The 27,101-nt window shown below is 41.4% G+C and overlaps 4 protein-coding genes across 4 annotated transcripts; all 4 read right to left on the reverse strand.

Moving 5' to 3' along the window:
- Positions 1 to 7,286: 7,286 nt before the first annotated feature.
- On the reverse strand, positions 7,287 to 8,231 carry LOC115570765 (olfactory receptor 52E4-like). The gene has a single exon (XM_030399471.1). It carries the CDS (start codon positions 8,229 to 8,231, stop codon positions 7,287 to 7,289), a length of 945 nt encoding a protein of 314 aa, XP_030255331.1.
- Positions 8,232 to 13,027: 4,796 nt separating this feature from the next.
- LOC115570788 (olfactory receptor 52E4-like) lies at positions 13,028 to 13,972 on the reverse strand. The gene has a single exon (XM_030399519.1). It carries the CDS (start codon positions 13,970 to 13,972, stop codon positions 13,028 to 13,030), a length of 945 nt encoding a protein of 314 aa, XP_030255379.1.
- A 4,819-nt stretch (positions 13,973 to 18,791) lies between these two features.
- Positions 18,792 to 19,736, reverse strand: LOC115570794 (olfactory receptor 52E4-like). Its single transcript, XM_030399533.1, has one exon. It carries the CDS (start codon positions 19,734 to 19,736, stop codon positions 18,792 to 18,794), a length of 945 nt encoding a protein of 314 aa, XP_030255393.1.
- A 6,070-nt stretch (positions 19,737 to 25,806) lies between these two features.
- On the reverse strand, positions 25,807 to 26,751 carry LOC115570799 (olfactory receptor 52N2-like). Its single transcript, XM_030399548.1, has one exon. It carries the CDS (start codon positions 26,749 to 26,751, stop codon positions 25,807 to 25,809), a length of 945 nt encoding a protein of 314 aa, XP_030255408.1.
- Between the last annotated feature and the right edge of the window lie 350 nt (positions 26,752 to 27,101).

Genomic DNA, 27,101 nt, shown 5'->3' on the forward strand with positions numbered 1-27,101 from the left:
CATGTGTCAGACTGACTGTCACACATAATCTGTGCAGGTGAAGGAGTCAGTGTAAGAAATACTGCGGTGGCACTCGTACGTAATGCTGACGGACACATGGACCGTCCTCGTGTTGCTGCTGAAGGACGACATGACTGGAAGAATTCATAACGAGCGTTTTCCAACCTCAGAAACATGCACTCATATTCACAGTAGACACCTGCTGATGAGACACAGCGTTCCACCTGTCACACCATTATTATGTTATCTTATCATGTCACATAACCTGCTGACATATAGTCTAATAGCTGCATCGTGTGTTTCAGGTGCAGAGAGAAATTAAACCTCCTCTGGAGGAACGTGGATGCTTTTGGTGCTTCAACCTCGTGTGGTCAGACTGAGTGTCACAAAAAGAAACACTTGAAATGGTTTCACTTCGCTGGACACACATTACACACACGACAGAATAAAATACTGTAGCTCACTTTCACTCTGTACAGGTAACACACACACACACACACACACAAACACACACACACTATATGATCATACTTTCTCTTTCAGCTTCACTTGATTTCTTTCACTAAACTGTCTTTTGTTTTGCAGCTGCGAGTGAAACACTTCAGCTGATGATTCACATTAAACCCTCGACAGCTCAGTCAGGCATCATGCTATTAACAGACAGAACGACGAAGCAGAACATGTGAAGTGAATGAAAAAGGTGTATTGTTGAAGCTGTAAGTATTGAACTGATGTCATCAGTGCAGAGAGACAGCACATACAGTGAATTTCTCACTAGTCAGTCAAACTAAATAAATCACATCCGTATCATATTTTTGTTAATTGTAGATTTCGTATGTAAAATCAGAATCTGTCATTAACGGCAGTAGTTACCAAAAACACGAGGAAGAAGCATCAAGTGAAAATATTCAAGTAAATTTGATTATTACATGTTGTTTACAAAAACTTTTAAATCAGTTTTACCTTAAAACACTTAAATAATAAACATGAATAATAAAAAAATCAATGATAATAATACATAATCAGAATTACAACGACACAGTTCTATTAATGAGCAAACAAACTGAAAATATGAGTAAAACATCATGTCGGAAAATTGTACTTGAAATTTGAACTCTTTGATATCAATCAATCGTTGGTTAATTATTGAAGTTCCTACCTGCTGAGGCTCATCAGCCGGTCGTCAGGAGGAACTCCGTCCTCTCTCCCTCCATCTTATACCTGAAGTCCAAATGTCCCACAGGAGGACTGACCACAAACGCAGCAGCGCTGATTGGCTGAATCCTGTTGGAGTCTCCAGAGTTCAATCAACCCGCTGACTTCATGTAGAGTTTATTTAAAATCTGTGATTCTAAAGATCAGAGCTGAAATACTCGATGTCTTCTTTGACTCCCGGAAAGAAAAACTGAAATTGTGATATTTTTATGGTTTACGTGACATATTCATCTTTTTATGACTTCAAGTTATTTATTTGGCAAAAACTTTGGACATTTCATTATTTTGTGGCACCTTATGGATCCAAGCAATAATCAATCAATCAATCAAGGAAGCAACTGGTGAATTAACTGATGCTGGAACTTGTTCAGTCAGACTGATCAATCACTGCGTCTCGTTGATGACTTATTGATTAATTTAATGACAGCAGAAAGTCTTCCATGTTTCTTGTGTCATGACGACTTGTTCTTGTTATTAAATAACACATTATTTAACAAATTAAAACAACTTTATTAGCGCTGCGGTTTATTCTGTTCTTTCCTTTTTATGGCTGACAGTCTGATATTATATTATATATGATATATATTGTCACCTGCAACATTAGTGAAGCAGTATCTCAGAGGAAGCAACATGTTAACTGGTTAAACTGTAAAATCTAATTAGTCTGCGGCTCGTCCCTTCAGGAGCCTCAGTCGGCAGTTTGTTGTCATCGTTCCTCGAAGCTAATTGGCCCCGAGGTCAAAACAGCAGAGTTTATTTCCCTCTGAGAAGGACGCTGGGATTAATTATCTGCTCTGCTTAATTAGTCCGACTGGAGGCACTCAGAGCTGCAGCTCTAATTAGATTTTTGTGACTCCAGTTTTAATAAATACACAAGCCGACAACTCAGCTGACGTCAGTTCTTCCTCCTCGTCTTCATTTCACCTGTTTCATTTTGTTCTGTCGTTCTCTGAGGAACGAGAAGCCACAACAAGTTCAGTCGCTGTGATCCTCCAGGTTTTATTTTCCTCGTCAATGTTCTTAATCAGGACGATGTAACTAAGTACTTTTACTCAAGAATAGGAGTAAAAAAAATATTCAAATTTTTTTTTTAACCATTTAATCATGTTTTGTATCTCAATTGATTACATGCCTTTATAGTGACGTATAACAGTGATTGTATTTGAATCATTTAGTCTGACGGTGCTCAAAATAAAGTGAAACCTTAAAAGAAATATACGTTTTGTCAACTGAAATAATGACTGAAGTCAAATTCAAACTATCATCAAGCCTGACGGACTGACCTGCTCACAATCAGTCCACAACACTGATTGAATTTAGAAAATCATAAAACATGTTTAGTTGTTTCAGGACTGATACTGAAGTGGCAGTTAGTAGGAAATCAACACCTGCTGTGTCTCAGTTCAGGTCTGCATCCTTCAGAGGAGCATTTAAAGGCCAATTCAGTCACAACGCCACATGAAGTCTGTCCCAGTCTGAAGGCTCCTCCAGACGCTCCTTCTTCTCCCTGTTTTTGGAGGATTCACCGCTACGATCCTTCGTGTCCTCACATATCCCAAGATTCTTTGCACTCCCAAAAAAGAAGAAACAAAGAGTAAATGGTGACATCATGTGGTGTAGATCGTCACTTTCGTGTGCCTGGGCGTCAGAAATCGTGAGGGTAAAACATCTGGTGATGCAACCAGGAAATGCTCCAAAGGCTAGACCGTCACATTTAACAATGGCTGACGAGGTTAACAAGGTCTCTCTGAAGGACTCGCCTTCAAAGACCACAAAGGCCGAGTCCTTCAGAGGATGCAGACCCTGAACTGAGACTCAGCGACTGTGTTGTATCGGTTTAGAGGCCTAACCATACACCTGAGTGAGAAACAGTATTGTCAAAGATGGCAGTTATAGGTCTGACCAGGACGGAGTTTGAACCCACAATCTCTTGAGCGGTAAAAGCCACAGTTCCATCCTGGTGTCCATCCCACTGAGCTCCTGTCACAGTCAGTACTTTATTTCACATATCAGGCTTATGCACAGTACAACATTGAAAGATAAACATGTTATGTGTCAACTGAACTGATGACTGAAGTCAAGTTCAATCTATCAGCCTACAGATTAAAATAAAGTTAATAATGAAACCAGTGGAGCCAGCTGGCTCACCGGACTTACCTGCTCACTGCTCCCTCCGGGATCCGCTCTGGCACAATCAGTCCACGAAGCAAATTCCACAAGCAAACCAATGAACGCAACGATTGAAGTTTGATGGAAGCAATTTTAAAGTTAGTTTTGTTTTTGGTTTTGAACCCACACACTGTTGTCACCTACCTGTGGTTGTCTGAGCTGAGGTTTGATCCCACGTCTCAGCGTTGCAAGTTGACGTCTTAAGCCACCGGACCATCTTCAGCACTGAGCACTCCAACAACCAGAGAGAGGAAGAGCAGCAGACTGAAGGAGGAACGAGAAGAAAAGTCAGAATGAAACTGGACAGAACTCCAAACAGTCCAAACTTCAGATTGGAAACTTTCGACCTTTATCTCTACTCCTGCTCAATGGTTCAATTTCTGCTTGAACCTAAAAACAAATCTATTGTGTCTTCCAGAAATTAAAGTCCAAAGAAAAACATAAATATTTCTTTGTTTTTGCATCTAATCAATTACATTTTAAATGTGCGAGCTCGCCCCAGGTAAGTCTCGAACTGAGATCACTATGTTGTCAGTCAGTTCTTCACCACTGAACCATTTTCAGCACTGACAACAACAACCAACAGTTTGAGTTCTTCCTTCAAACAGCACAGTTAGACTTCAGGGTTTAAAACATGTAGAGATCAAATTATTATCTGTGTGATCATCCACATATGACACAAAGCTCAATAGTCTAGCTGGTGTGTGGCTCAGGGATTATTTGTTCAAATCCTGCTTGTACATTTTCTGCATTCAAGTCCAAACATTTATATCCACATGAATTCTAAATGCATGAGACACCGAACATGATCAAATATAGGAGTTACATCTGGCAGGGTTTGAACCCATGCTATCCTGCACTGCAGAAGCCCACTGCCTCTTGTTTTATGCACTGAGCTAGTCACTGTTTCACATCCTGCTTGGACCTAAATATTTACTCTCAAGACGTTTTTCTTTGTTTTCCCATTAAACTGTTTTAGACTTTGGTTTGACATGTTGGATCTGAACCCCGGGTCACCTCTTCAGTGTCCTCAACCACTGGACCATCCTCAGACTGACATTATCAACCAATCAGGAAGTTAAAGAAGATCAAGAAAGTAAACACTGCTTCAGTTAAATATGATGTTTCTCTGCTGTTCGGCCTCATGAAGCTGAGCCTTCAGACTGACTCCTGCTGTTAGAGGTGTTTGTGCAGCGTCACACTGACATCTAGTGACGACACCACAGGCTGTTTCTTCCTGTTGATTGTTGACATCATGTCACGTTTCAGATTGTGGTAGAAAGAAACGATTAAAGATGAACTGTTGTAAATTATAAGATCAATTTCATTATATTTCTTGTTATGAATACATGACAAACCATTTGGTTTTACCCATAAACATTTATTGTTATTACAAAATATCACAGTTTGAAAACTTAAAAACACAAAATCAATTGAAATTGAAACCCATAGTCTCCATATATAAGCAAGCAATAAAAATCATGGACCAAAAACCAATGAAACTGCCACATCTTAAGGAAACACAACCTTCTCACTTTTGAAAATTTTATTAACCTCAGTATTTTAAGATTTGTTTTTAAATGTTTAAATAATCATGTGTCAACACTGTTTTCTGAAGTGGCCATCAGGCGTCAGAGCTCTCACAGAGCGACCACACGAGCATCCACTTGTGGTGATTGTCTCATCCCACTATGCAAGACTTCTTTAGGCCAGTCTGTCTTTAAATAAATAAATAAAAATGATTCTGTGTCAATGAGAACGTTTAATGATAAACAACATAAACAGGTTACTGTGATACTCAAAGTTTATTCTTAATATGGATACATATTTGCTAAATTCCCTAAATGTATTTGGTATGTCGTTATAATATAATAACAAAATTGTGTCAGGGAAATATTATTTAATGTTATTCTAAAATATTGAAAACATCTTGTTAAAATTAAACCTGTTTCATAAATTCTCATGAGGACACGACAGAAATTTATTTTAATATAGCAGCAGCACAGACACTCACCTGTGTCTAATAAACATAAACTGTACTTTATTAAGAGGAGTAGCACTGCATCTGTGAACATTGATAAATAATGGACTATATATTTTCACATAAATAATCAAATATATCTCCGGAGACATTTTATACTGTATATTTATCAGACATACTGTATGTAATTTCAACGTGTCCAGAGTTCTTGTTTTTGTTCCTCTAATTACCTTTCTTTGACTTTCTTGTTAAAAGATGAAGAGAAGAGAAAGAATCCAGTCTTACGGTCCTGTAGAGTCGACACTGAAACATCGTTTAAATTCATGGCACTCTGCAGAATCCTACAACTGAACTCCAAATACTTCTTAACTTGTGAATTTTTAAAGTTTGGCCCTCTGAGCAAAATTTCAGTATTTTAGTGATTCTCCATATGATCATTCTAAACCTCAGCAATCACTTATTTTTCACTTGGTTGAGATGAAATTTGTCCTGAACCTCACAGAGAACCTGGTGATCATTAACAACATGTTTTCATTTAAGTACTTGTTACTGAATGTTTGCAGTCATCAAATTAATTAGTAATTTTTTATCCAAACACAGAATCTGTCATTTTTTTTCTTCCAAAAAGTCATAGTTCAGTTCATAGTCTAGTTTTCACTTTCTTTCGACCTAATTTTACTCATGTGTATTATTGTATGTTGATAAAGGTTATCAGTCATCCAGGCCATGGTAATTCTAAGTGCTGTATCTTAGGCAACTGGACTTGTTTCAGTTTGTTGAAGACGTTTCATGACTCATCTAAGAGGCTTCTTTAGTTCTAACTAACTTGAGGGAAACTGCAGGCTTTTAAACCCTGTGTGGGAATGTCCTTACATAACGTGGGAGTGTCCTTACATAGTGTGGGAGTATTTTACATAGTGTGGGAGTATTTTACATAGTGTGGGAGTGTCTTTACATAGTATGGGAATGTCCTTACATAACGTGGGAGTGTCCTTACATAGTGTGGGAGTATTTTACATTGTGTGGGAGTGTCCTTACATAGTGTGGGAGTGTCCTTACATAGTGTGGGAGTGTTTGTACATAGTGTGGGAGTGTTTGTACATAGTGTGGGAGTGTTTTTACATAGTGTGGGAGTGTCCTTACATAGTGTGGGAGTGTCCTTGCATAGTGTGGGAGTGTTTTTACATAGTGTGGGAGTGTCCTTACATAGTGTGGGAGTGTTTGTACATAGTGTGGGAGTGTCCTTACATAGTGTGGGAGTGTTTGTACATAGTGTGGGAGTGTCCTTACATAGTGTGGGAGTGTTTGTACATAGTGTGGGAGTGTTTGTACATAGTATGGGAGTGTCCTTGCATAGTGTGGGAGTGTCCTTGCATAGTGTGGGAGTGTCCTAACAGAGTCGATCAGGGCACTTGTGAGCTCTGAATTTCAGAGTCATTATTTGGGTTAGGGATACATTGGGCTGAGACTGGGCCCACAAAGAGAGAGGGAAAGGAGGAGCTGAGAAAACATAAAAACATAGTCATTCCCCATGTCGCGGCAACATCTGAGAATCTGGCTTAAATCTCAGTCCTGGACTGAAGACCTGAAAACACTGAAACGCACATTGGGAGTCACAGTCATTGCACCACCTTCTGGCAACAGGAAGTAAGCTTTGAGTGACAGACATCATTTGGTATACATGCAATTTTAATAGTGAGTTCTCCACTGGTATCCTGAAATATAACATATTATTCACCATGTGAACCTTGTCAACCTTTTGAGGTACAGTTGCGAGGCCACGGCTGCTGCACACCTCAGTGAGTAAAAGGATGCGAGGCTCCATTCAACTTTGCAGCTTTGAATATTTTTGGTGTTACTAACTTCTCACCAACTTCTTTCTTGTCCTGCCGTACATGAGCTTTCATAGAACATAGATACTTTATAATGGTCTCTTAAGAATTGGGAACCAACATGTCAGTGTCTTCAGGATGTGCTGTCGGATCTCGGCGGTTCTGATCCCGTAAATGATCGGGTTGAAACAGCTTGGGAACAGCAGATACATGGTGCTGGTGAAAACCCGAATGGCTGCAGGAAGACCGTTTCTGATCCGGTATGACAGGAAAGCAACAAGTGCAATGGTCAAGCTGACAGTGATGACCACGATGTGGGTGATGCAGGTGTGAAGTGCTTTGACACCTGACCTGCCAGACTTGAACACAGAGCTGAATATCACCACATAGGAGGCAGTAATAACGATGAAGTCTGCGACTGGATTTAGGAAAATTGTCAGCAACCCCACCAGGTTGTTGATGGCTGTACTTCCACAGGCCAGCTCCACTAAGGCCATGTGCTCACAGAAACAGTGGTTCATCACATTTCCAGCACAGAATGACAAAGTTCCTGCCAGACTCACAAACAGTGTGACCAGGAGGACATTTCTGACCACTAGAGGGATTATAAACTTGAGGAATTTGGGTAAAGCCATGTGTTCATGGTAGTAGAGTGGTGTGCAGATGGCAAAGTAGCGGTCTAGTGCCATCCATACAAGCAATGTGGACTGAAAAGATGCAATAAAGTGAATGAAGTGCATCTGAACCAGGCAGCCAGTCAGAGAGATTCCCCTCCAGTCAAACAAGAAGCTCAGCAGCATGTTGGGGACAAAGAACAGCGGGAGGCTCAGGTCCACAAACGCCATGCCGGCTATGAGGATGCACATCGGAGAGTGGAGGCTCCTCTGTGAAATGACGACGTACAGCAGCAGGGAGTTGGCCAACAGTGACACAATGAACATGATGAAGAAGGGGATGAAGAGGACGGGCCTCAGTGCTCCGAGTTCACTGAAACCATCAAGGATGAAGTGTTTGTGTGAGGAGACGTTCTCCATCTTCCCTCCTCAGAAATCCTCCCTGTTCAGAGGTTTAGTGGAATCAGTCTGAAAACAGAGAGACCAAATGATTTGAACAATTAAATTCCAAACTACTCCAATGTACATCAGTGATCAGCAGCAATACAAGTCTTATCAGGTGAAGTGAATAACATTCATCATCTCACTATAATGCAATGTTCAACTGGGAAACCTCGACTGCTGGCCCGGCCACCCAAACACTGTTGCAGACAAAGTACAACTTGTCATTGCAATGGCACCACTGGATGACAGGGATGCCTTGAGGTTTTTTACTTGGTCTACAACGATCTTTGTTTGGGTGGTGCATGTGAAGCCCAAGGTTTCACAGCAGAACATATCATTGAATCAAGATGATCAATATTAGTCACTTAACGTGTTTGTCCTTGTAACATTGTAGATATTCAGAGTATGTTTCTGAAAGATGCCTGCAAGGTTTTTCAAAAACCCTAACCCTAACAAAAAAACAGACCAATCATAGGACTGAAGCCTGTTATCGCTCTCTGGGCCGGTACCCAGCAAACAACTACATCTAATTTACTAAATCAATTTAATTCATAATCTTAAAGTCACAAATTTACACAACATACAAAACTCTTTATTCCTCAACCTCAAGACAGATGAAACACAGAATGGCATTATGAAAAAAACAACACATTGAGTGAGCAAAGTGCAAAAAATGTAAAAATTAAATACATGAAATCAGAGCAATAACTTACAATGGGTTCTAATAGACTGATGTTTTGCATATGCAATGTCTGACAACACAGTGGAATAGGCATGATGATCAGATGACAACCACATGATTATCTGTGAATGTAACATTAACACAGTGACAGACAGCTGATGAGCCTTTTAAGGGTTTCACTGTATTTATTACCCCGTCATCTTGTCGATCACTGACTCTAAAAATATCTGAAAATGGAGAAAACAGTCAAATCAATTCCATTGTTGACACAGAAAAAAAATTCCAGTAATGCTCAGTGTTTTTTTTTTTAAATCATTTTTTTGAGTAACTTAATCATTTATGAAACGTGGAAAGATCTGTTAAGATCTTGTTTTAGTTGCTGGAAGAAAAGAAGAAACATTTAGGACTTTAGAAGTGACTTCACACTTTTCATGACCTTAAAATGCTCTGAAACAAGTAGCTTACTGTTTCCTGCATTAGCTTCAGTTTGACATTTTAAAAAAATTGGGAGCAAGACATTGCAATGACAAGTGTTTAGATTCTCAACATATTCTGGATAAATTCAGCAGAAAAATCATTATTTTACGTTGATCACATGAGACCCAAACTCATAATAATAATTTAAGCCTATCAGAATCTTTTGATGATGTTTCCTGATCTGGTGTTTTTGGGGCCACATTCTCTCTTCTCTGAGTCACTTTTCTTTACATTTAAGTTATTATTATTACTTTCCTACATGGTCTTCATATAATGCTACTCATGTCCACCTGTCTACCTCGTGGAGACAACCCAGTCAGAAGGAGATTAATCCTTAATTCCTGATCTTAATTTAGAGTTGAATGTTGTGCAGTTTGCAAAGACCTCTGAGCCAATTTTGTGTTATCTTCAGCTGTTTGTATCAATCTGACTTGACTTTAAAACAGTTGTGCTCAGAAACAATAACGGCAAAATGTAATATATTTTTAAAAATATTTAACAGTAAGTCTGTGTTCTGGCTACTCAGCAAATATTTACAAAGAATAAAACAACACATCAACAGCATGAAACATTTTGACAAACAAACCTGACATAAAGCAGAGCTGGGTCATCTCTCCTCAGAGGGTTTGGTTTCAGACTGAAGAAACAATAGACAACACACTGAAAACAAAATGGGATTAATTCAAAGATTCAACCACTTCAGTGAGAAAATTAAACTTCTTTCAGGTTCAATAAAAAAGAGAAAATCATGAGAATTGAAATGTATTACAGTAAAGTAAATGTCTAAATCTATCTGGACTCAAACATGATGAGCTGCTCACAGTTCAGCTCTGATATCAGCAGGTTTTACTTGGTGCCGTCAAGGAGTTCATTACTGAATGTGACCCGCCTGCAGGTTAATGTCAGCCACTGAATCTCCTCCATCCACCTGTCCCTACTGAACACTGAATCAGCACTTTAATATCCTCCGTCTGAAGCTACCATTGGTTGAGAAGTTAGAGAATGCTGGAATGAAGGTCACCACAGTGTCATGCAATCAAAACACCAACAAAGTCCAGAAAACTTACAAAGTTGTTCCCAGTAAGGTAAAAGGGACAGAATGGAGCCTGAATAACCCTAACCTTAACTTTAACTTCAGAGTTGTTGCTACCTTGTGTGCACAGATTTGTAATTTGTTCTCTCAAACTGACAATTGAATCACTTTTTAAGTCTTTTGCTGTTCCTGTGGTAAGTTGTGAGCAGCAGCCACTGGCAGCTTGGTTCCGATGTTGAAGTGTTTGTGATCGATCCCTTTATAGTTGAGTGAGTCATATATTCACACATATATGAATATGACTCTGCGGATGACTGGGGAGAGTCCTGTCACTGGTTCAACATATCCAAGAAAGGGTGATTATCATTCTGAAATGGGGGGTCAGTGAAGCTTTAAGGTACGGTCAGAGACAACAGATTTAGAGGTGGGATAGTTACTGTACATAAACACCATCGAATAGTCGCCATCTGCATTCTGAGTGTTGGCCCCTAGCCTATATTTCCATCCGTCAAACGAATAAATGCTAACTCAGGCGGGAGGCAAAAAATCAAGGGACAACCCTGATTCTTCACTGACTGTTGACGCTGTGAGGTGTCTGGAGGACAACACATTCTGACTTACTTAAGTTAGATTCAATCATGACTGACCCACTTAGTTTGAATTCAATCATGACCAATTGATTTTCATTGTGTGAATAGAAGTCCAGGAGGTAGCTTCCAACTGTAAGGGGTCAAAGGTATGTGAGAAAATTACATAGGCTTCCTTTTGTTATTCTGTAAAGAAGATGTTTTATGACTGTTGTAAATGAAGGTAACCTCCTCTCTGTTCTGTACTTAAGGGATAACAATTTAGAGTCTGTGAGAGAACGCATTTACGCCTTCTACTCCACGCTGCGTGTTATTAAATGACATCTGATTCATACGCTGAAGTCTGAAGTTCTTCGGAGATTTAGCAACTCTCTACCTCACAAAGGAGAATTTCCACTACAGGTAACAGACGATTAACTGCTTAGCTAAGCTTGACCTGCATGCCAAATAATAAGAGATGACTAAGCACAGATCAAACTCCTTTTTCTTCTGTTAAGTAATCTGGCAAGGGAACCAATCAGAAGAAGTGGGTGACCTTGAGGAGAGACTCTTAAAAAAGGCCCTGACAGAAGGAACAGGGGGTGGCATTTGGTAAAACCTCGTAAGAGCAAAGGCTGAAGTTTTAATGGAGCAGAGGACAAGCATTTTGGCATTGTTTTGTCCTCAGATTTGATAATATCTGAACGCGGCCGCTTCTGATCCGGACTCAAGGCATTAGATTTTGTTTTAATAAAGATTGCTCTATTTCCACCCAGCCTTGCCTCCGCAGTATCCTTTATTATCGAACTACACGCCGACACCTTTGAAGAAGGAAGCCCAGAAACATCAGCTGCAACCCTTCTGGCCCACCAGTTCTTGTCCGCTGCTTCAAGAGACCTCTGGGCAAAATAAGCTTGAATCACTTCCTTATTTTATTTAGTTACTTTTGTTTATGGTTTGATTTGATTTGATAGGGACAGATATAACATACTCCAACAAACAGCTTTATGGTAGATACTCATTTACAATGCCCTTCATGAAGCTTCTTCCACTTTTCATCTTGACAACTTACCTCAGCGCCATTTTCCGGTGGCGGGTTCTTCGGTTGTTGCCAAACATGGATAAATGACCTTCTGAACACAGCAAGCAGCCTCTACAATGGAGACCTTGAACATGACCCACTCAGATTCCATATCCACAACCTCTGCTGGGAGGCACAAAGATTCTGAAGGTGGGAGCTGAAAACCCAACAGACCTCATTACAGCAGACAGCAGAGTCTGGACCTGAGGAGTCTGGACCTGAGGAGTCTCCTGTGTTGTGCTATTCATTTAGGAATAAGTTGTTTTGTCTCCCCATTGTACAAATCTTTGTAGTCCTGCTGCACTAAACAACATAAACTACATTACTCTGTTTATGTCTGGGTGTTTTGTCCTTAGGATGAACAAGGTTCTGACTCAGGGTGTTGGCGGGTTTAAAGTGGACCAGGATAAGATGTTGATTAAAGACCCTTCTGAGTTTCTCTGTTGATCCTCCAACATAAGGAATGACAATGTTGTTATGTTCTCCCATCTCCTCCTCTATTTCTGCTCTGGATCTTTAAGAGCACAAGCTGGGGGTCATCAGAACCCTAAACCATTGGGCTGAGACTGTGAATCTGGTCCAAATCTCAGTCCTGGACTGAAGACACTGAAATGCAAATTTGGAGTCACAGTCATTGCACCACCTTCTGGCAACAGGAAGTAAGCCTTAAGTGACAGACATCATATGGCATACATGCAATTTTAACGGTGAGTCCTCCACTGGTATCCTGAAATATAACATATTATTCACCATGTGAACCGTGTCAACCATTTGAGGTACAATTGCGAGGACACAGCTGCTGCACATCTCAGCGAGCAAAGAGATGCGAGGCTCCATTCAACGCTGCAGCTTTGAATAATTTTGGTGTTATTAACTTTTGACCAACTTCTTTCTTGTCCTGCCATAGATGAGCTTTCATAGAACATAGATACTTTATAATGGTCTCTTAAGAGTTGGGAACCAACATGTCAGTGTCTTCAGGATGTGCTGTCGGATCTCGGCGGTTCTGATCCCATAAATGATCGGGTTGAAACAGCTTGGGAACAGCAGATACATGGTGCTGGTGAAAACCCGAATGGCTGCAGGAAGACCGTTTCTGATCCGGTATGACAGGAAAGCAACAAGTGCAGTGGTCAAGCTGACAGTGATGACCACGATGTGGGTGATGCAGGTGTGAAGTGCTTTGACACCTGACCTGCCAGACTTGAACACAGAGCTGAATATCACCACATAGGAGGCAGTAATAACGATGAAATCTGCCACTGGGATTAAGAAAACTGTCAGTAACCCCAACAGGTTGTTGATGGCTGTACTTCCACAGGCCAGCTCCACTAAGGCCATGTGCTCACAGAAACAGTGGTTCATCACATTTCCAGCACAGAATGACAAAGTTCTTGCCAGACTCACAAACAGTGTGACCAGGAGGACATTTCTGACTACAAGAGGGATTATAAACTTGAGGAATTTGGGTATAGCCATGTGTTCATTGTAGTAGAGTGGTGTGCAGATGGCAAAGTAGCGGTCCAGTGCCATCCATACAAGCAACGTGGACTGAAAAGTTCCTATAAAGTGAATAAAGTGCATCTGAATCAGGCAGCCAGTCAGAGAGATTCCCCTCCAGTCAAACAAGAAGCTCAGCAGCATGTTGGGGACAAAGAACAGCGGTAGGCTCAGGTCCACAAACGCCATGCCGGCCATGAGGATGCACATCGGAGAGTGGAGGCTCCTCTGTGAAATGACGACGTACAGCAGCAGGGAGTTGGCCGACAGTGACACAATATACATGATGAAGAAGGGGATGAAGAGGACGGGCCTCAGTGCTCCGAGTTCACTGAAACCATCGAGGATGAAGTGTTTGTGTGAGGAGACGTTCTCCATCCTCCCTCCTCAGAAAATCTCCCTGTTCAGAGCTTTAGTTGAATCAGCCTGAAAACAGAGAGACCAAATGATTTGACCTTTGCAACGATCTTTGGGTGGGTGGTGTGTGTGAAGCCCAAGGTTTCACAGCAAAACATTTCGTTGAATCAAGATGATCAATATTAGTCACTTAACGTGTTTGTCCTGGTAATATTGTAGATAATCAGAGTATGTTTCTGAAAGATGCCTTCAAGGTTTTTCAAAAACCCTAACCCTAACAAACAAACAGACCAATCATAGGACTGAAGCCTGCTATCGCTCTCTGGGCTGGTACCCAGCAAACAACTACATCTAATTTACTAAATCAATTTAATTTATAATCTTAAAGTCACAAATTTACACAACATACAAAACTCTTTATTCCTCAACCTCAAGACAGATGAAAAACAGAATGACATTATGAAAAAAACAACACATTGAGTGAGTAAAGTGCAAAAAATGTAAAAGTTAAATACATGAAATCAGAGCAATAACTTACAATGGGTTCTAATAGACTGATGTTTTGCATATGCAATGTCTGACAACACAGTGGAATAGGCATAATGATCAGTTGACAACCACATAATTATCTGTGAATGTAACAATAACACAATGACAGACAGCTGATGAGCCTTTTAAGGGTTCCACTGTATTTATTACCCCGTCATCTTGTCGATCACTGACTCTAAAAATATCTGAAAATGGAGAAAATAATAAAATGAATTCCATTGTTGACACAGACAAAAAATTCCAGTAATGCTCAGTGTTTTTTTTTTTAAATCATTTTTTTGAGTAACTTAATCATTTATGAAACGTGGAAAGATCTGTTAAGATTTTGTTTTAGTTGCTGGAAGAAAGGAAGAAACATTTAGGACTTTAGAAGTGACTTCACACTTTTTATGACCTTAAAATGCTCTGAAACAAGTAGCTTACTGTTTCCTGCATTAGCTTCAGTTTGACATTTTAAGAAAAATTGTGAGCAAGACATTGCAATAACAAGTGTTTAGATTCTCAACATATTCTGGATAAATTAAGCAGAAAAATCATTATTTTACGTTGATAACATGAGACCCAAACTCATAATAATTATCTTGTTATCTAAGCCTATCAGAATCTTTTGGTGATGTTTCCTGATCTGGTGTTTTTGGGGCCACATTCTTTCTTGTCGGAGTCACTTTTCTTTACGTTTAAGTTATTATCATGACTTTTCTTACATGGTCTTCATATGATGCTACTCATGTCCACCTGTCTACCTTGTGGAAACAACTCAGTGAGAAGGAGAAATAATCCTTAATTCCTGATCTTAATTTAGAGTTGAATGTTGTACAGTTTGCAAAGGCCTCTGGGCCAATTTTGTGTTATTTTTAGCTGTTTGTATCAATCTGACTTGACTTTAAAACAGTTGTGCTTAGAAACTATGAATAGCAACATTTAATATATTTTTAGAATATATTTAACAGTAAGTCTGTGTTCTGGCTACACAACAAATATCCACAAAGAAAAACACAACACATCAACAGCATGAAACATTTTGACAAACAAACCTGACATAAAGCAGAGCTGGGTCATCTCTCCTCAGAGGGTTTGGTTTCACACTGAAGAGACAATAGACAACACACTGAAAACAAAATGGGATTAATTCAAAGATTCAACCACTTCAGTGAGAAAATTAAACTTCTTTCAGGTTCAATAAAACAGAGAAAATAATGAGAATTGAAATGTATTACAGTGAAGTAAATTTCTAAATCTATCTGGACTCAAACATGATGAGCTGCTCACAGTTCAGCTCTGATATCAGCAGGTTTTACTTGGTGCCGTCAAGGAGTTCATTACTGAATGTGACCCGTCTGCAGGTTAATGTCAGCCACTGAATCTCCTCCATCCACCTGTCCCTACTGAACACTGAATCAGCACTTTAATATCCTCCGTCTGAGGCTACCATTGGTTGAAGAGTCAGAGAATGCTGGACTGAAGGTCACCACAGTGTCATGCAATCAAAACACCAACAAAGTCCAGAAAACTTACAAAGTTGTTCTCAGTGAGGTAAAAGGGACAGAACTGAGCCTGAATAACCCTAACGTCAGAGTTGTTGCTACCTTGTGTGCACAGATTTGTAATTTGTTCTCTCAAACTGACAATTGAATCATTTTTTAAGTCTTTTGCTGTTCCTCTGGTAAGTTGTGAGCAGCACCCACTGGCAGCTTGGTTCCAATGTTGAAGTGTTTGTGATCGATCCCTTTATAGTTGAGTGAGTCATATATTCACACATATATGAATATGACTCTGCGGATGACTGGGGAGAGTCCTGTCACTGCTTCAACATATCCAAGAAAGGGTGATTATCATTCTGAAATGGGGGGTCAGTGAAGGTTTAAGGTGTGATCAGAGACGACAGATTTAGAGGTGGGATAGTTACTGTACATAAACACCATCGAATAGTCGCCATCTGCATTCTAAGTGTTGGCCCCTAGCCTATATTTCCATCCGTTAAACGAATAGATGCTAACTCAGGCGGGAGGCAAAAAATCAAGGGACAACCCTGAGATTCCAACATCTGCTGGAAAAGTATTTAACTTTGTGCAGAGTGAACAGAAACAGCTCTAACTTTGGTTACATGGCCTGTAGACCCCCTGCAAAGAGGAAGAGCGGGTCTATCTCTCCATGACCAGAAGGCAAGCCGCAATGTGTCCTCTTAATCCAGGGTTCCACTGTAGTGTCTGTGTGTTTCTTATACATCCTGAGCTCTAAGACAATAGTGAATAGTGACAGGACAGGATGGGACCGGACCAGATGCTCTCCTGTAGACCCCCTGCAAGGAGGAAGAGCTGGTCTATCCCTCCATGACCAGGAGGAAAGCCACATTGTGTCTCCCTAAATCAGGGTTCCACAATCCGGCACTCTGAAATAAACTTTTTGCCAGCCTGGACCCAGACCTGTTTTCTCTTCCTGAGTTGCCAGAGGGTTTGCCAGAAAACTTCCTTAGGCTAACTGAAAATCCTTCTCCATAGCTTTCTCCACCTCCTCCCACACCCGACTTTTTCTTCACTGACTGTTAACGCTGTGAGGTGTCTGGAGGACAACACATTCTGACTTACTTAAGTTAGATTCAATCATGACTGACCCACTTAGTTTGAATTCAATCATGACCAATTGATTTTCATTGTGTGAATAGAAGTCCAGGAGGTAGCTTCCAACTGTAAGGGGTCAAAGGTAACAGACGATTAACTGCTTAGCTAAGTTTGACCTGCATGCCAAATAATAAGAGATGACTAAGCACAGATCAAACTCCTTTTTCTTCTGTTAAGTAATCTGGCAAGGGAACCAATCAGAAGAAGTGGGTGACCTTGAGGAGAGACTCTTAAAAAAGGCCCTGACAGAAGGAACAGGGGGTGGCATTTGGTAAAACCTCGTAAGAGCAAAGGCTGAAATTTTAATGGAGCAGAGGACAAGCATTTTGGCATTGTTTTGTCCTCAGATTTGATAATATCTGAACGCGGCCGCTTCTGATCCGGACTCAAGGCATTAGATTTTGTTTTAATAAAGATTGCTCTATTTCCACCCAGCCTTGCCTCCGCAGTATCCTTTATTATTGAACTACACACCGACACCTTTGAAGAAGGAAGCCCAGAAACATCAGCTGCAAGCCTTCTGGCCCACCAGTTCTTGTCCGCTGCTTCAAGAGACCTCTGGGCAAAATAAGCTTGAATCACTTCCTTATTTTATTAAGTTACTTTTGTTTATGGTTTGATTTGATTTGATAGGGACAGATATAACATACTCCAACAAACAGCTTTATGGTAGATACTCATTTACAATGCCCTTCATGAAGCTTCTTCCACTTTTCATCTTGACAACTTCCCTCAGCGCCATTTTCCGGTGGCGGGTTCTTCAGTTATTGCCAAACATGGATCAATGACCTTCTGAACACAGCAAGCAGTCTCTACAATGGAGACCTTGAACATGACCCACTCCGATTACATATCCACAACCTCCGCTGGGAGGCACAAAGATTCTGAAGGTGGGAGCTGAAAACCCAACAGACCTCATTACAGCAGACAGCAGAGTCTGGACCTGAGGAGTCTGGACCTGAGGAGTCTCCTGTGTTGTGCCATTCATTTAGGAATAAGTTGTTTTGTCTCCCCATTGTACAAATCTTTGCAGTCCTGCTGCACTAAACAACATAAACTACATTACTCTGTTTATGTCTGGGTGTTTTGTCCTTAGGATGAACAAGTTTCTGACTCAGGGTGTTGGCGGGTTTAAAGTGGGCCAGGATAAGATGTTGATTAAAGACCCTTCTGAGTTTCTCTGTTGATCCTCCAACATAAGGAATGACAATGTTGTTACGTTCTCCCATCTCCTCCTCTATTTCTGCTCTGGATCTTTAAGAGCACAAGCTGGGGGTCATCAGAACCCTAAACCATTGGGCTGAGACTGTGAATCTGGTCCAAATCTCAGTCCTGGACTGAAGACACTGAAATGCAAATTTGGAGTCACAGTCATTGCACCACCTTCTGGCAACAGGAAGTAAGCCTTAAGTGACAGACATCATATGGCATACATGCAATTTTAACGGTGAGTCCTCCACTGGTATCCTGAAATATAACCTATTATTCACCATGTGAACCGTGTCAACCATTTGAGGTACAATTGCGAGGACACAGCTGCTGCACATCTCAGCGAGCAAAGAGATGCGAGGCTCCATTCAACGCTGCAGCTTTGAATAATTTTGGTGTTATTAACTTTTGACCAACTTCTTTCTTGTCCTGCCATAGATGAGCTTTCATAGAACATAGATACTTTATAATGGTCTCTTAAGAGTTGGGAACCAACATGTCAGTGTCTTCAGGATGTGCTGTCGGATCTCGGCGGTTCTGATCCCATAAATGATCGGGTTGAAACAGCTTGGGAACAGCAGATACATGGTGCTGGTGAAAACCCGAATGGCTGCAGGAAGACCGTTTCTGATCCGGTATGACAGGAAAGCAACAAGTGCAGTGGTCAAGCTGACAGTGATGACCACGATGTGGGTGATGCAGGTGTGAAGTGCTTTGACACCTGACCTGCCAGACTTGAACACAGAGCTGAATATCACCACATAGGAGGCAGTAATAACGATGAAATCTGCCACTGGGATTAAGAAAACTGTCAGTAACCCCAACAGGTTGTTGATGGCTGTACTTCCACAGGCCAGCTCCACTAAGGCCATGTGCTCACAGAAACAGTGGTTCATCACATTTCCAGCACAGAATGACAAAGTTCTTGCCAGACTCACAAACAGTGTGACCAGGAGGACATTTCTGACTACAAGAGGGATTATAAACTTGAGGAATTTGGGTATAGCCATGTGTTCATTGTAGTAGAGTGGTGTGCAGATGGCAAAGTAGCGGTCCAGTGCCATCCATACAAGCAACGTGGACTGAAAAGTTCCTATAAAGTGAATAAAGTGCATCTGAATCAGGCAGCCAGTCAGAGAGATTCCCCTCCAGTCAAACAAGAAGCTCAGCAGCATGTTGGGGACAAAGAACAGCGGTAGGCTCAGGTCCACAAACGCCATGCCGGCCATGAGGATGCACATCGGAGAGTGGAGGCTCGTCTGTGAAATGACGACGTACAGCAGCAGGGAGTTGGCCGACAGTGACACAATATACATGATGAAGAAGGGGAGGAAGAGGACGGGCCTCAGTGCTCCGAGTTCACTGAAACCATCGAGGATGAAGTGTTTGTGTGAGGAGACGTTCTCCATCCTCCCTCCTCAGAAATCCTCCCTGTTCAGAGCTTCACTTGAATCAGCCTGAAAACAGAGAGAGACCAAATGATTAGACGTTTGCAACAAATTTGGGTGGGTGGTGTGTGTGAAGCCCAAGGTTTCACGGCAAAACATTTCGTTGAATCAAGATGATCAATATCATTCACTTAATGTGTTTGTCCTGGTAATATTGTAGATAATCAGAGTATGTTTCTGAAAGATGCCTTCAAAGACCCTAACCCTAACAAAAAACAGACCATTATAGGGCTGAAGCCTGCTATCACTCTCTGGGCCGGTACCCAGCAAACAACTAAATCTAATTCACTAAATCAATTCAATTTATAATTTTAAAACCACAAATTTACCCAACACACAAAACTCTTTATTCCTCAACCTTCAATTCAAAGAATGAAAACATAACTAATGGATGTTGTAGCTGAAACACAGAATGACATCATGAAAAAACAAAACACTGAGTGAGTAAAGTGCAAAAAATGTAAAAGTTAAATACATTAAATCATTTTTTTTTTCTTTTTGAGTATGTCAATCATTTACGAAACGTGAAAAGATCTTCTTTAACTTGCTGGAAGAAAAGAAGAAACATTTAGGGCTTTAGAAGTGACTTCACACTTTTCATGACCTTAAAATGGTCTGAAACAAGTAGCTTACTGTTTCCTGCATTAGCTTCAGTTTGACATTTCAAGAAAAATTGGGAGCAAGACATTGCAATGACAAGTGTTTACATTCTCAACATTCAGAAGAAAAATCATTATTTTATTATCTCGTTATTTAAGCATATCGGAATCTTTTGGTGATGTTTCCTGATCTGGTGTTTTTGGGGCGACATTCTCTCGTGTCTGAGTCACTTTTCTTTACATTTATGTTATTATCATTACTTTTCTTTCATGGTCTTCATATAATGCTACTCATGTCCACCTGTCTACCTTGTGGAGACAACCCAGTCAGAAGGAGATTAATCCTTAACTCCTGATCTTAATTTAGAGTTGAATGCTGTACAGTTTGTAAAGACCTCTGAGCAAAATTTGTTATTTTTAGCTGTTTGTATCAATCTGACTTGACTTTAAAACAGTTGTGCTTAGAAACAATAACGGCAAAATGTAATATATTTTTAAAAATATTTAACAGTAAGTCTGTGTTCTGGCTACTCAGCAAATATTTACAAAGAATAAAACAACACATCAACAGCATGAAACATTTTGACAAACAAACCTGACATAAAGCAGAGCTGGGTCATCTCTCCTCAGAGTGTTTGGTTTCACACTGAAGAGACAATAGACAACACACTGAAAACAAAATGGGATTAATTCAAAGATTCAACCACTTCAGTGAGAAAATTAAATTTGTTCAGGTTCAATAAAAAAGAGAAAATCATGAGAATCGAAATGTATTACAGTAAAGTAAATGTCTAAATCTATTTGGACTCAAACATGACGAGCTGCTCACAGTTCAGCTCTGTAGATATCAGCAGGTTTTACTTGGTGCTGTCAAGGAATTCATTACTGAATGTGACCCGTCTGCAGGTTAATGTCAGCCACTGACTCTCCTCCATCCACCTGTCCCTACTGAACAATGAATCAGCACTTTAATATCCTCCGTCTGAGGCTACCATTGGTTGAAGAGACAGAGAATGCTGGACTGAAAGTCACCACAGTGTCATGCAATCAAAACACCAACAAAGTCCAGAAAACTTTTTCAGCAAGAGAAGAAAGACAGAACGGAGCCTGAATGACTCAACATCAGAATTGTTACTACCTTGTGTGCACAGATTTGTAATTTGTTCCCTCAAACTGACAATTCATGCCATTAATCATTTTTTAATTCTTTTGTTGGTCTGTTGGTAAGTTGTGAGCAGCACCCACTGATAGCTGTGTTCCAGTGTTAAAGTGTTTGAGATCATTCACTTTATGGTTGAGTGAGTCATATATTGACACATATATGAATATGAAACTGCGGATGACTGAGGAATGTCCTGTCACTGGTTCAACATATCCAAGAAAGGTGATTGTCATTCTAAAATAGCGGGTCAGTGAAGCTTTAAGGTGCGGTCAGAGACAACAGATTTAGAAGTGGGACAGTTACTGTACATAAACACCATCGAATAGTCGCCATCTGCATTCTGAGTTTTGGCCCATGGCCTATATTTCCATCCGTCAAATGAATAAATACTAATTCAAGTGAGAGGCAAAAAATAAAGGGACAACCCTGAAAGATTCCAACACCTGCTGGCAAAGTGTTTAACTTTGTCAAGAGTGAACAGAAACAGCTCTAACTTTGGTCACATGGCCTGTAGACCCCCTGCAAGGAGGAAGAGCTGGTCTATCCCTCCATGACCAGGAGGCATTGTGTCACCTTAATCCAGGGTTCCACTGTAGTGTCTGTGTGTTTCTTAAACATCCTGAGCTCTAAGACAATAGTGAATAGTGACAGGACAGGATGGGACTGGACCAGATGCTCTCCTGTAGACAAGTGTGGGAATGCCACATTGCAAAGGGCCCCATGACCAGGAGCTGTTGATCAGCTCTGAAATGGGCATCAGAGATAACCTAGATAACCTACAGGAAGGAGCCCACACCAGAGGTTAGGAGCTAAGTCAACATATATACTGTCATCAAAGTATAGAGAGACCATCCTGTTCACCTAAACTGACATCAGCAAATTTAAGTTACACCCACAAGAGTTACTAAATGGGGGTGTGAGGCAGACCCATCCTCCCCTTCTTCCATTGGATAGATAAACCTTTAATCCACCAAAGTGAGGTAGGTGGGTATGGAAAATAGACTCTAAAAAGGCCCGCACACCAGAGAAAGGGTGGTGATCACTGCCCTCCCTGGAAGACATCGCCAGTGCACGGTGTCTTAGCAGGGCAAGGAAAATAGCCGCTGACCCCTCACACCCTGGACGAAACCTGTTCAACCTCCTGCCCTCGGGCAGGATGTACAGGTGCCTAAAATGCAGGACTAATAGATTGAAGAACAGTTTCTATCTCTGGGCTATGAGATCCCTCAACTTCAAACTCCTAACACATAACATTATCACTTGACACGTATGACTGGATGACTGAATTGACTGAATGTATGCCTGTACAGTGTTATATATTGCTATTTATTTATATCTTTTTATCCTTTTATCGATGCACTGATAGGAGAAGCACTCCTAAATTTCATTGTGTACTCGATGTACAATGACAATAAAGGCTTTCTATTCTATTCTATTCTATTGTAGATTTCCTAGGATCGAAGGCTCGATAGGATATCTGTTAGAGCAGAGGGCAAAGCATTGGGCAGAACTTTGCCAGGATTTGAGAACACCAGAGAGCGGCCGCATCTGGTTCGGACGCTGGTTTGAGTTGTGTTTCAATGGAGATTGCTCCATCATTCCACCCAGCCTGGTCTCCGCAGAATTCATTTATCAACATACTACACGCCGACACCTTTGATGAAGACAGCTCAGAAACTACACCACAATTTGGAACTCTGAAAATTACTTTTCGCCAGCCTGGGCTCAGGCCTTCTTTCTCTCCAAAGCTTTCCCCCACCACCTCCCACTTTCTCCACACCCAACTTTTTCTTTGATGACTGTTGACACTGCAACCCTTCTGGCCTACCAGTTCTTGTCCGCTGCTTCAAGAGACCTCTGGGCCAAATAAGCTTGAATCACTTCCTTGTTTTATTTAGTTATTTATTGTTTATGGTTTGATTTGATACGGACAGATATATATCATATACCAGCAAACAACTCTCCAATGTATCACAGTGTTTATGGAAGATACTAATTTACAACACCCTTCATTAAGTTTCTTCCACTTTTCAGCTTGACAGCTTCCCACCATGCCATTTTTTTTCCATCAATATGTGAAGTTTTAACTCACTCGAATCCAGGGTCTAAGGACAGAGGATGTCGTTCACTGTACAGATTGTAAAGCCTATTGAGGCATTGTGATTGTGACTTTGGGCGATATAATCAAAATTGATTTGATTTGATTCATTGTCCGTTGGCGTGTTCTTGGGGTACTGCCAAACATGAATCAATGACCTTCTGAACACAGCAAGCAGCCTTTACAATGGAGACCTTGAACATGACCCACTCAGATTGCATGTCCCTAACCTCCCCTTGGAGGCACAAAAATTCTGAAGGTGGGAGATGAAGACCCAACAGACCTCATTACAGCAGACAGCAGGGTCTGGACCTGAGGAGTTGGTCCTTCTGTGTTGTGCCATTTGTTTCTGAAGACGTTCTTTTTGCATTTCCAGTGTACAAATCTGTGCAGTCCTGCTGCATTGAACAGCATAAACTACTCCTGAGATTCTCTGTTGTTCCTGCGACAAAAGGAATGACAATGTTGTTACGTTCTCCCATCTCCTCCTCTCTGTCTGCTCTGGATCTTTAAGAGCACAAGCTGGGGGTCATCAGAACCCTAAACCATTGGACTGAGACCGTGTCCACAAAGAGAGAGGGAAAGGAGGAGATGAGAAAACATAACAACATCGTCATTCCCCATGTTGCGGCAACATCTGAGAATCTGAGACGCAAATTGGGAGTCACAGTCATTGCACCACCTTCTGGCAACAGGAAGTAAGCCTTGAGTGACAAACATCATTTGGTATACACTATATTGCCAAAAGCATTCACTCACCTGCCTTGAATCGCATGTGAACTTAAGTGACATCCCGTTCTTAATTCATAGGGTTTAACATGATGTCGGTCCCTTTGCAGCTATAACAGCTTCAACTCTTCTTTGAAGGCTGTCCACAACGTTTAGGACTGTTTATGTGAATTTTTAAACATTCGTCCAGAAGCACATTTGTGAGGTCACACACGGATGTTGGGCAGGAAGGCCTGGCTCTCAGTCTCTGCTCCAATTCATCCCAAAGGCGTTCCATCGGGTTGAGGTCTGGAATCTGTGCAGGCCAGTCAAGTTCATCCACACCAAACTCATTCATCCGTGTCTTTATGGAGCTGCTTTGTGCACTGGTGCAGTCATGTTGAACAGGAAGGGGCCATCCCCAAACTGTTCCCACAAAGTTGGGAGCATGGAATCATCCAACATCTCTTGGTATGCTGAAGCATTCAGAGTTCCTTTCACTGGAACTAAGGAGCCAAGCCCAGCTCCTGAAACACAACCCTACACCAGAATCCCCCTCCACCAAACTTCACACTTGGCACAATGCAGTCAGACAAGTACCATTCTCATGGCAACCATCAAACCCAGACTCATCCATCAGATTGCCAGATGGAGAAGCGCGATCCGTCATTCCAGAGAAGTCATCTCCGCTGCTCTAGAGTCCTGTGTCGGCGTGCTTTACACCACTGCATCCGACGCTTTGCATTGCACTTACTGATGTATGGCTTGGATGCAGATGCTCGGTCATGGAAACCCATTCCATGAAGCTCTCTACGCACTGTTCTGGAGCTAATCTGAAGGCCACAAGAAGTTTGGAGGTCCTAACTCTGCGCACTATGTGCCTCAGCATCCACTGACCCCAATCCGTCAGTTTACGTGGCCTACCACTTCATTGCTGAGTTGCTGTCATTGCCAATAGCTTCCACTTTGTTATAATACCACTTACAGTTGACTGTGGAATATTTAGGAGAGCGGAAATTTCTCGACTGGACTAGTTGCACAGGTGGCATCCTATCAAAGTACCACGCTGGAATTCACTGAGCTCCTGAGAGCAACACATTCTTTCACAAATGTTTGTAGAAACAGTCTGCATGCTTTTATACACCAGTGGCCATGGAAGTAATCGGAACACCTGATTTCAATTATTTGGACGGGTAAGTGAAGACTTTTGGTAATACAGTGTAAATGCAATGTTAACGGTGAGTTCTTCACTGGTATCCTGAAATAAAACATATTATTCGCCACGTGAACCGTGTCAACCTTTTGAGGTACAGTTGCGAGGCCACGGCTACTACACACCTCAGTGAGCAAAGTGATGTGAGGCTCCATTCAACTCTGCAGTTTTTAATATTTTTGGTATTATTTACTTCTCACCAACTTCTTTCTTGTCCTGCTGTAGATGAGCTTTCATAGAACAAAGATACTTTATAATGGTCTCTTAACATTTGGGAACCAACATGTCAGTGTCTTCAGGATGTGTTGTCGGATTTCGGCGGTCCTGATTCCATAGATGATTGGGTTAAAACAGCTCGAAAAGAACAGGTACATGATGCTGAAGAAAACCCGAATAGCTGCAGGAAGATTGTTTTTGATCCGATATAACAGGAAAGTGACCAGTATGATGGCCAGGCTGACAGTCATGACCACGATGTGGGTGACGCAGGTGTGAAGTGCTTTGACACCTGTCTTACCAGAACTCAGGACAGTGCTGAATATGACAATGTAGGAGGCAGTGATGATGATGAAGTCAGCTACGGGGATGAGGAACACGGCCACCAGCCCAACCAGGTTGTTGATGGCAGTGCTTCCACAGGCCAGCTCCACTAAGGCCATGTGCTCACAGAAACAGCGCTGAATCACATTTACACTGCAGAATGACAACGGCGCTGCCTTAGTCACTATCAGCATGACCATGAACACATTTCTGATCAGAAGCGGGATCACAAATTTGAGGAATTTGGATAAAGCCATGTGTTCATGGTAGGAGAGTGGTGTGCAGATGGCAAAGTAGCGGTCCAGTGCCATCCACAGCAGGAGAGTGGACTGAAAAGCTCCCATAAGGTGAACAAAGTAAATCTGAACCAGGCAGCCAGTCAGAGAGATTCCCCTCCAGTCAAACAAGAAGCTCAGCAGCATGTTGGGGACAAAGAACAGCGGGAGGCTCAGGTCCACAAATGCCATGCCGGCTATGAGGATGCACATTGGAGAGTGGAGGCTCCTCTGTGAAATGATGACGTACAGCAGCATGGAGTTGGCCGACAGTGACACAATGAACATGATGAAGAAGGGGATGAAGAGGACGGGCCTCAGTGCTCCAAGTTCACTGAAACCATTGAGGATGAAGTGTTTGTGTGAGGAGACGTTCTCCATCCTCCCTCCTCAGAAAACCTCCCTGTTCAGAGCTTTACTTGAATCAGCCTGAAAACAGAGAGAGACCAAATGATTTGACGTATGCAACGATCTTTGGGTGGGTGGTGCGTGTGAAGCCCAAGGTTTCACAGCAAAACATTTTGTTGAATCAAGATAATCAATACAGTCACTTAATGTGTTTGTCCTGGTAATATTGTAGATAATCAGAGTATGTTTCTGAAAGATGCCTTCAAGGTTTTTCAAAAACCCTAACCCTAACAAACAAACAGACCAATCATAGGACTGAAGCCTGCTATCACTCTCTGGGCCGGTACCCAGCAAACAACTACATCTAATTTACTCAATCAATT

Source organism: Sparus aurata, chromosome 2 (genome assembly GCF_900880675.1).
Source record: "Sparus aurata chromosome 2, fSpaAur1.1, whole genome shotgun sequence".
Taxonomy (NCBI): domain Eukaryota; kingdom Metazoa; phylum Chordata; class Actinopteri; order Spariformes; family Sparidae; genus Sparus; species Sparus aurata.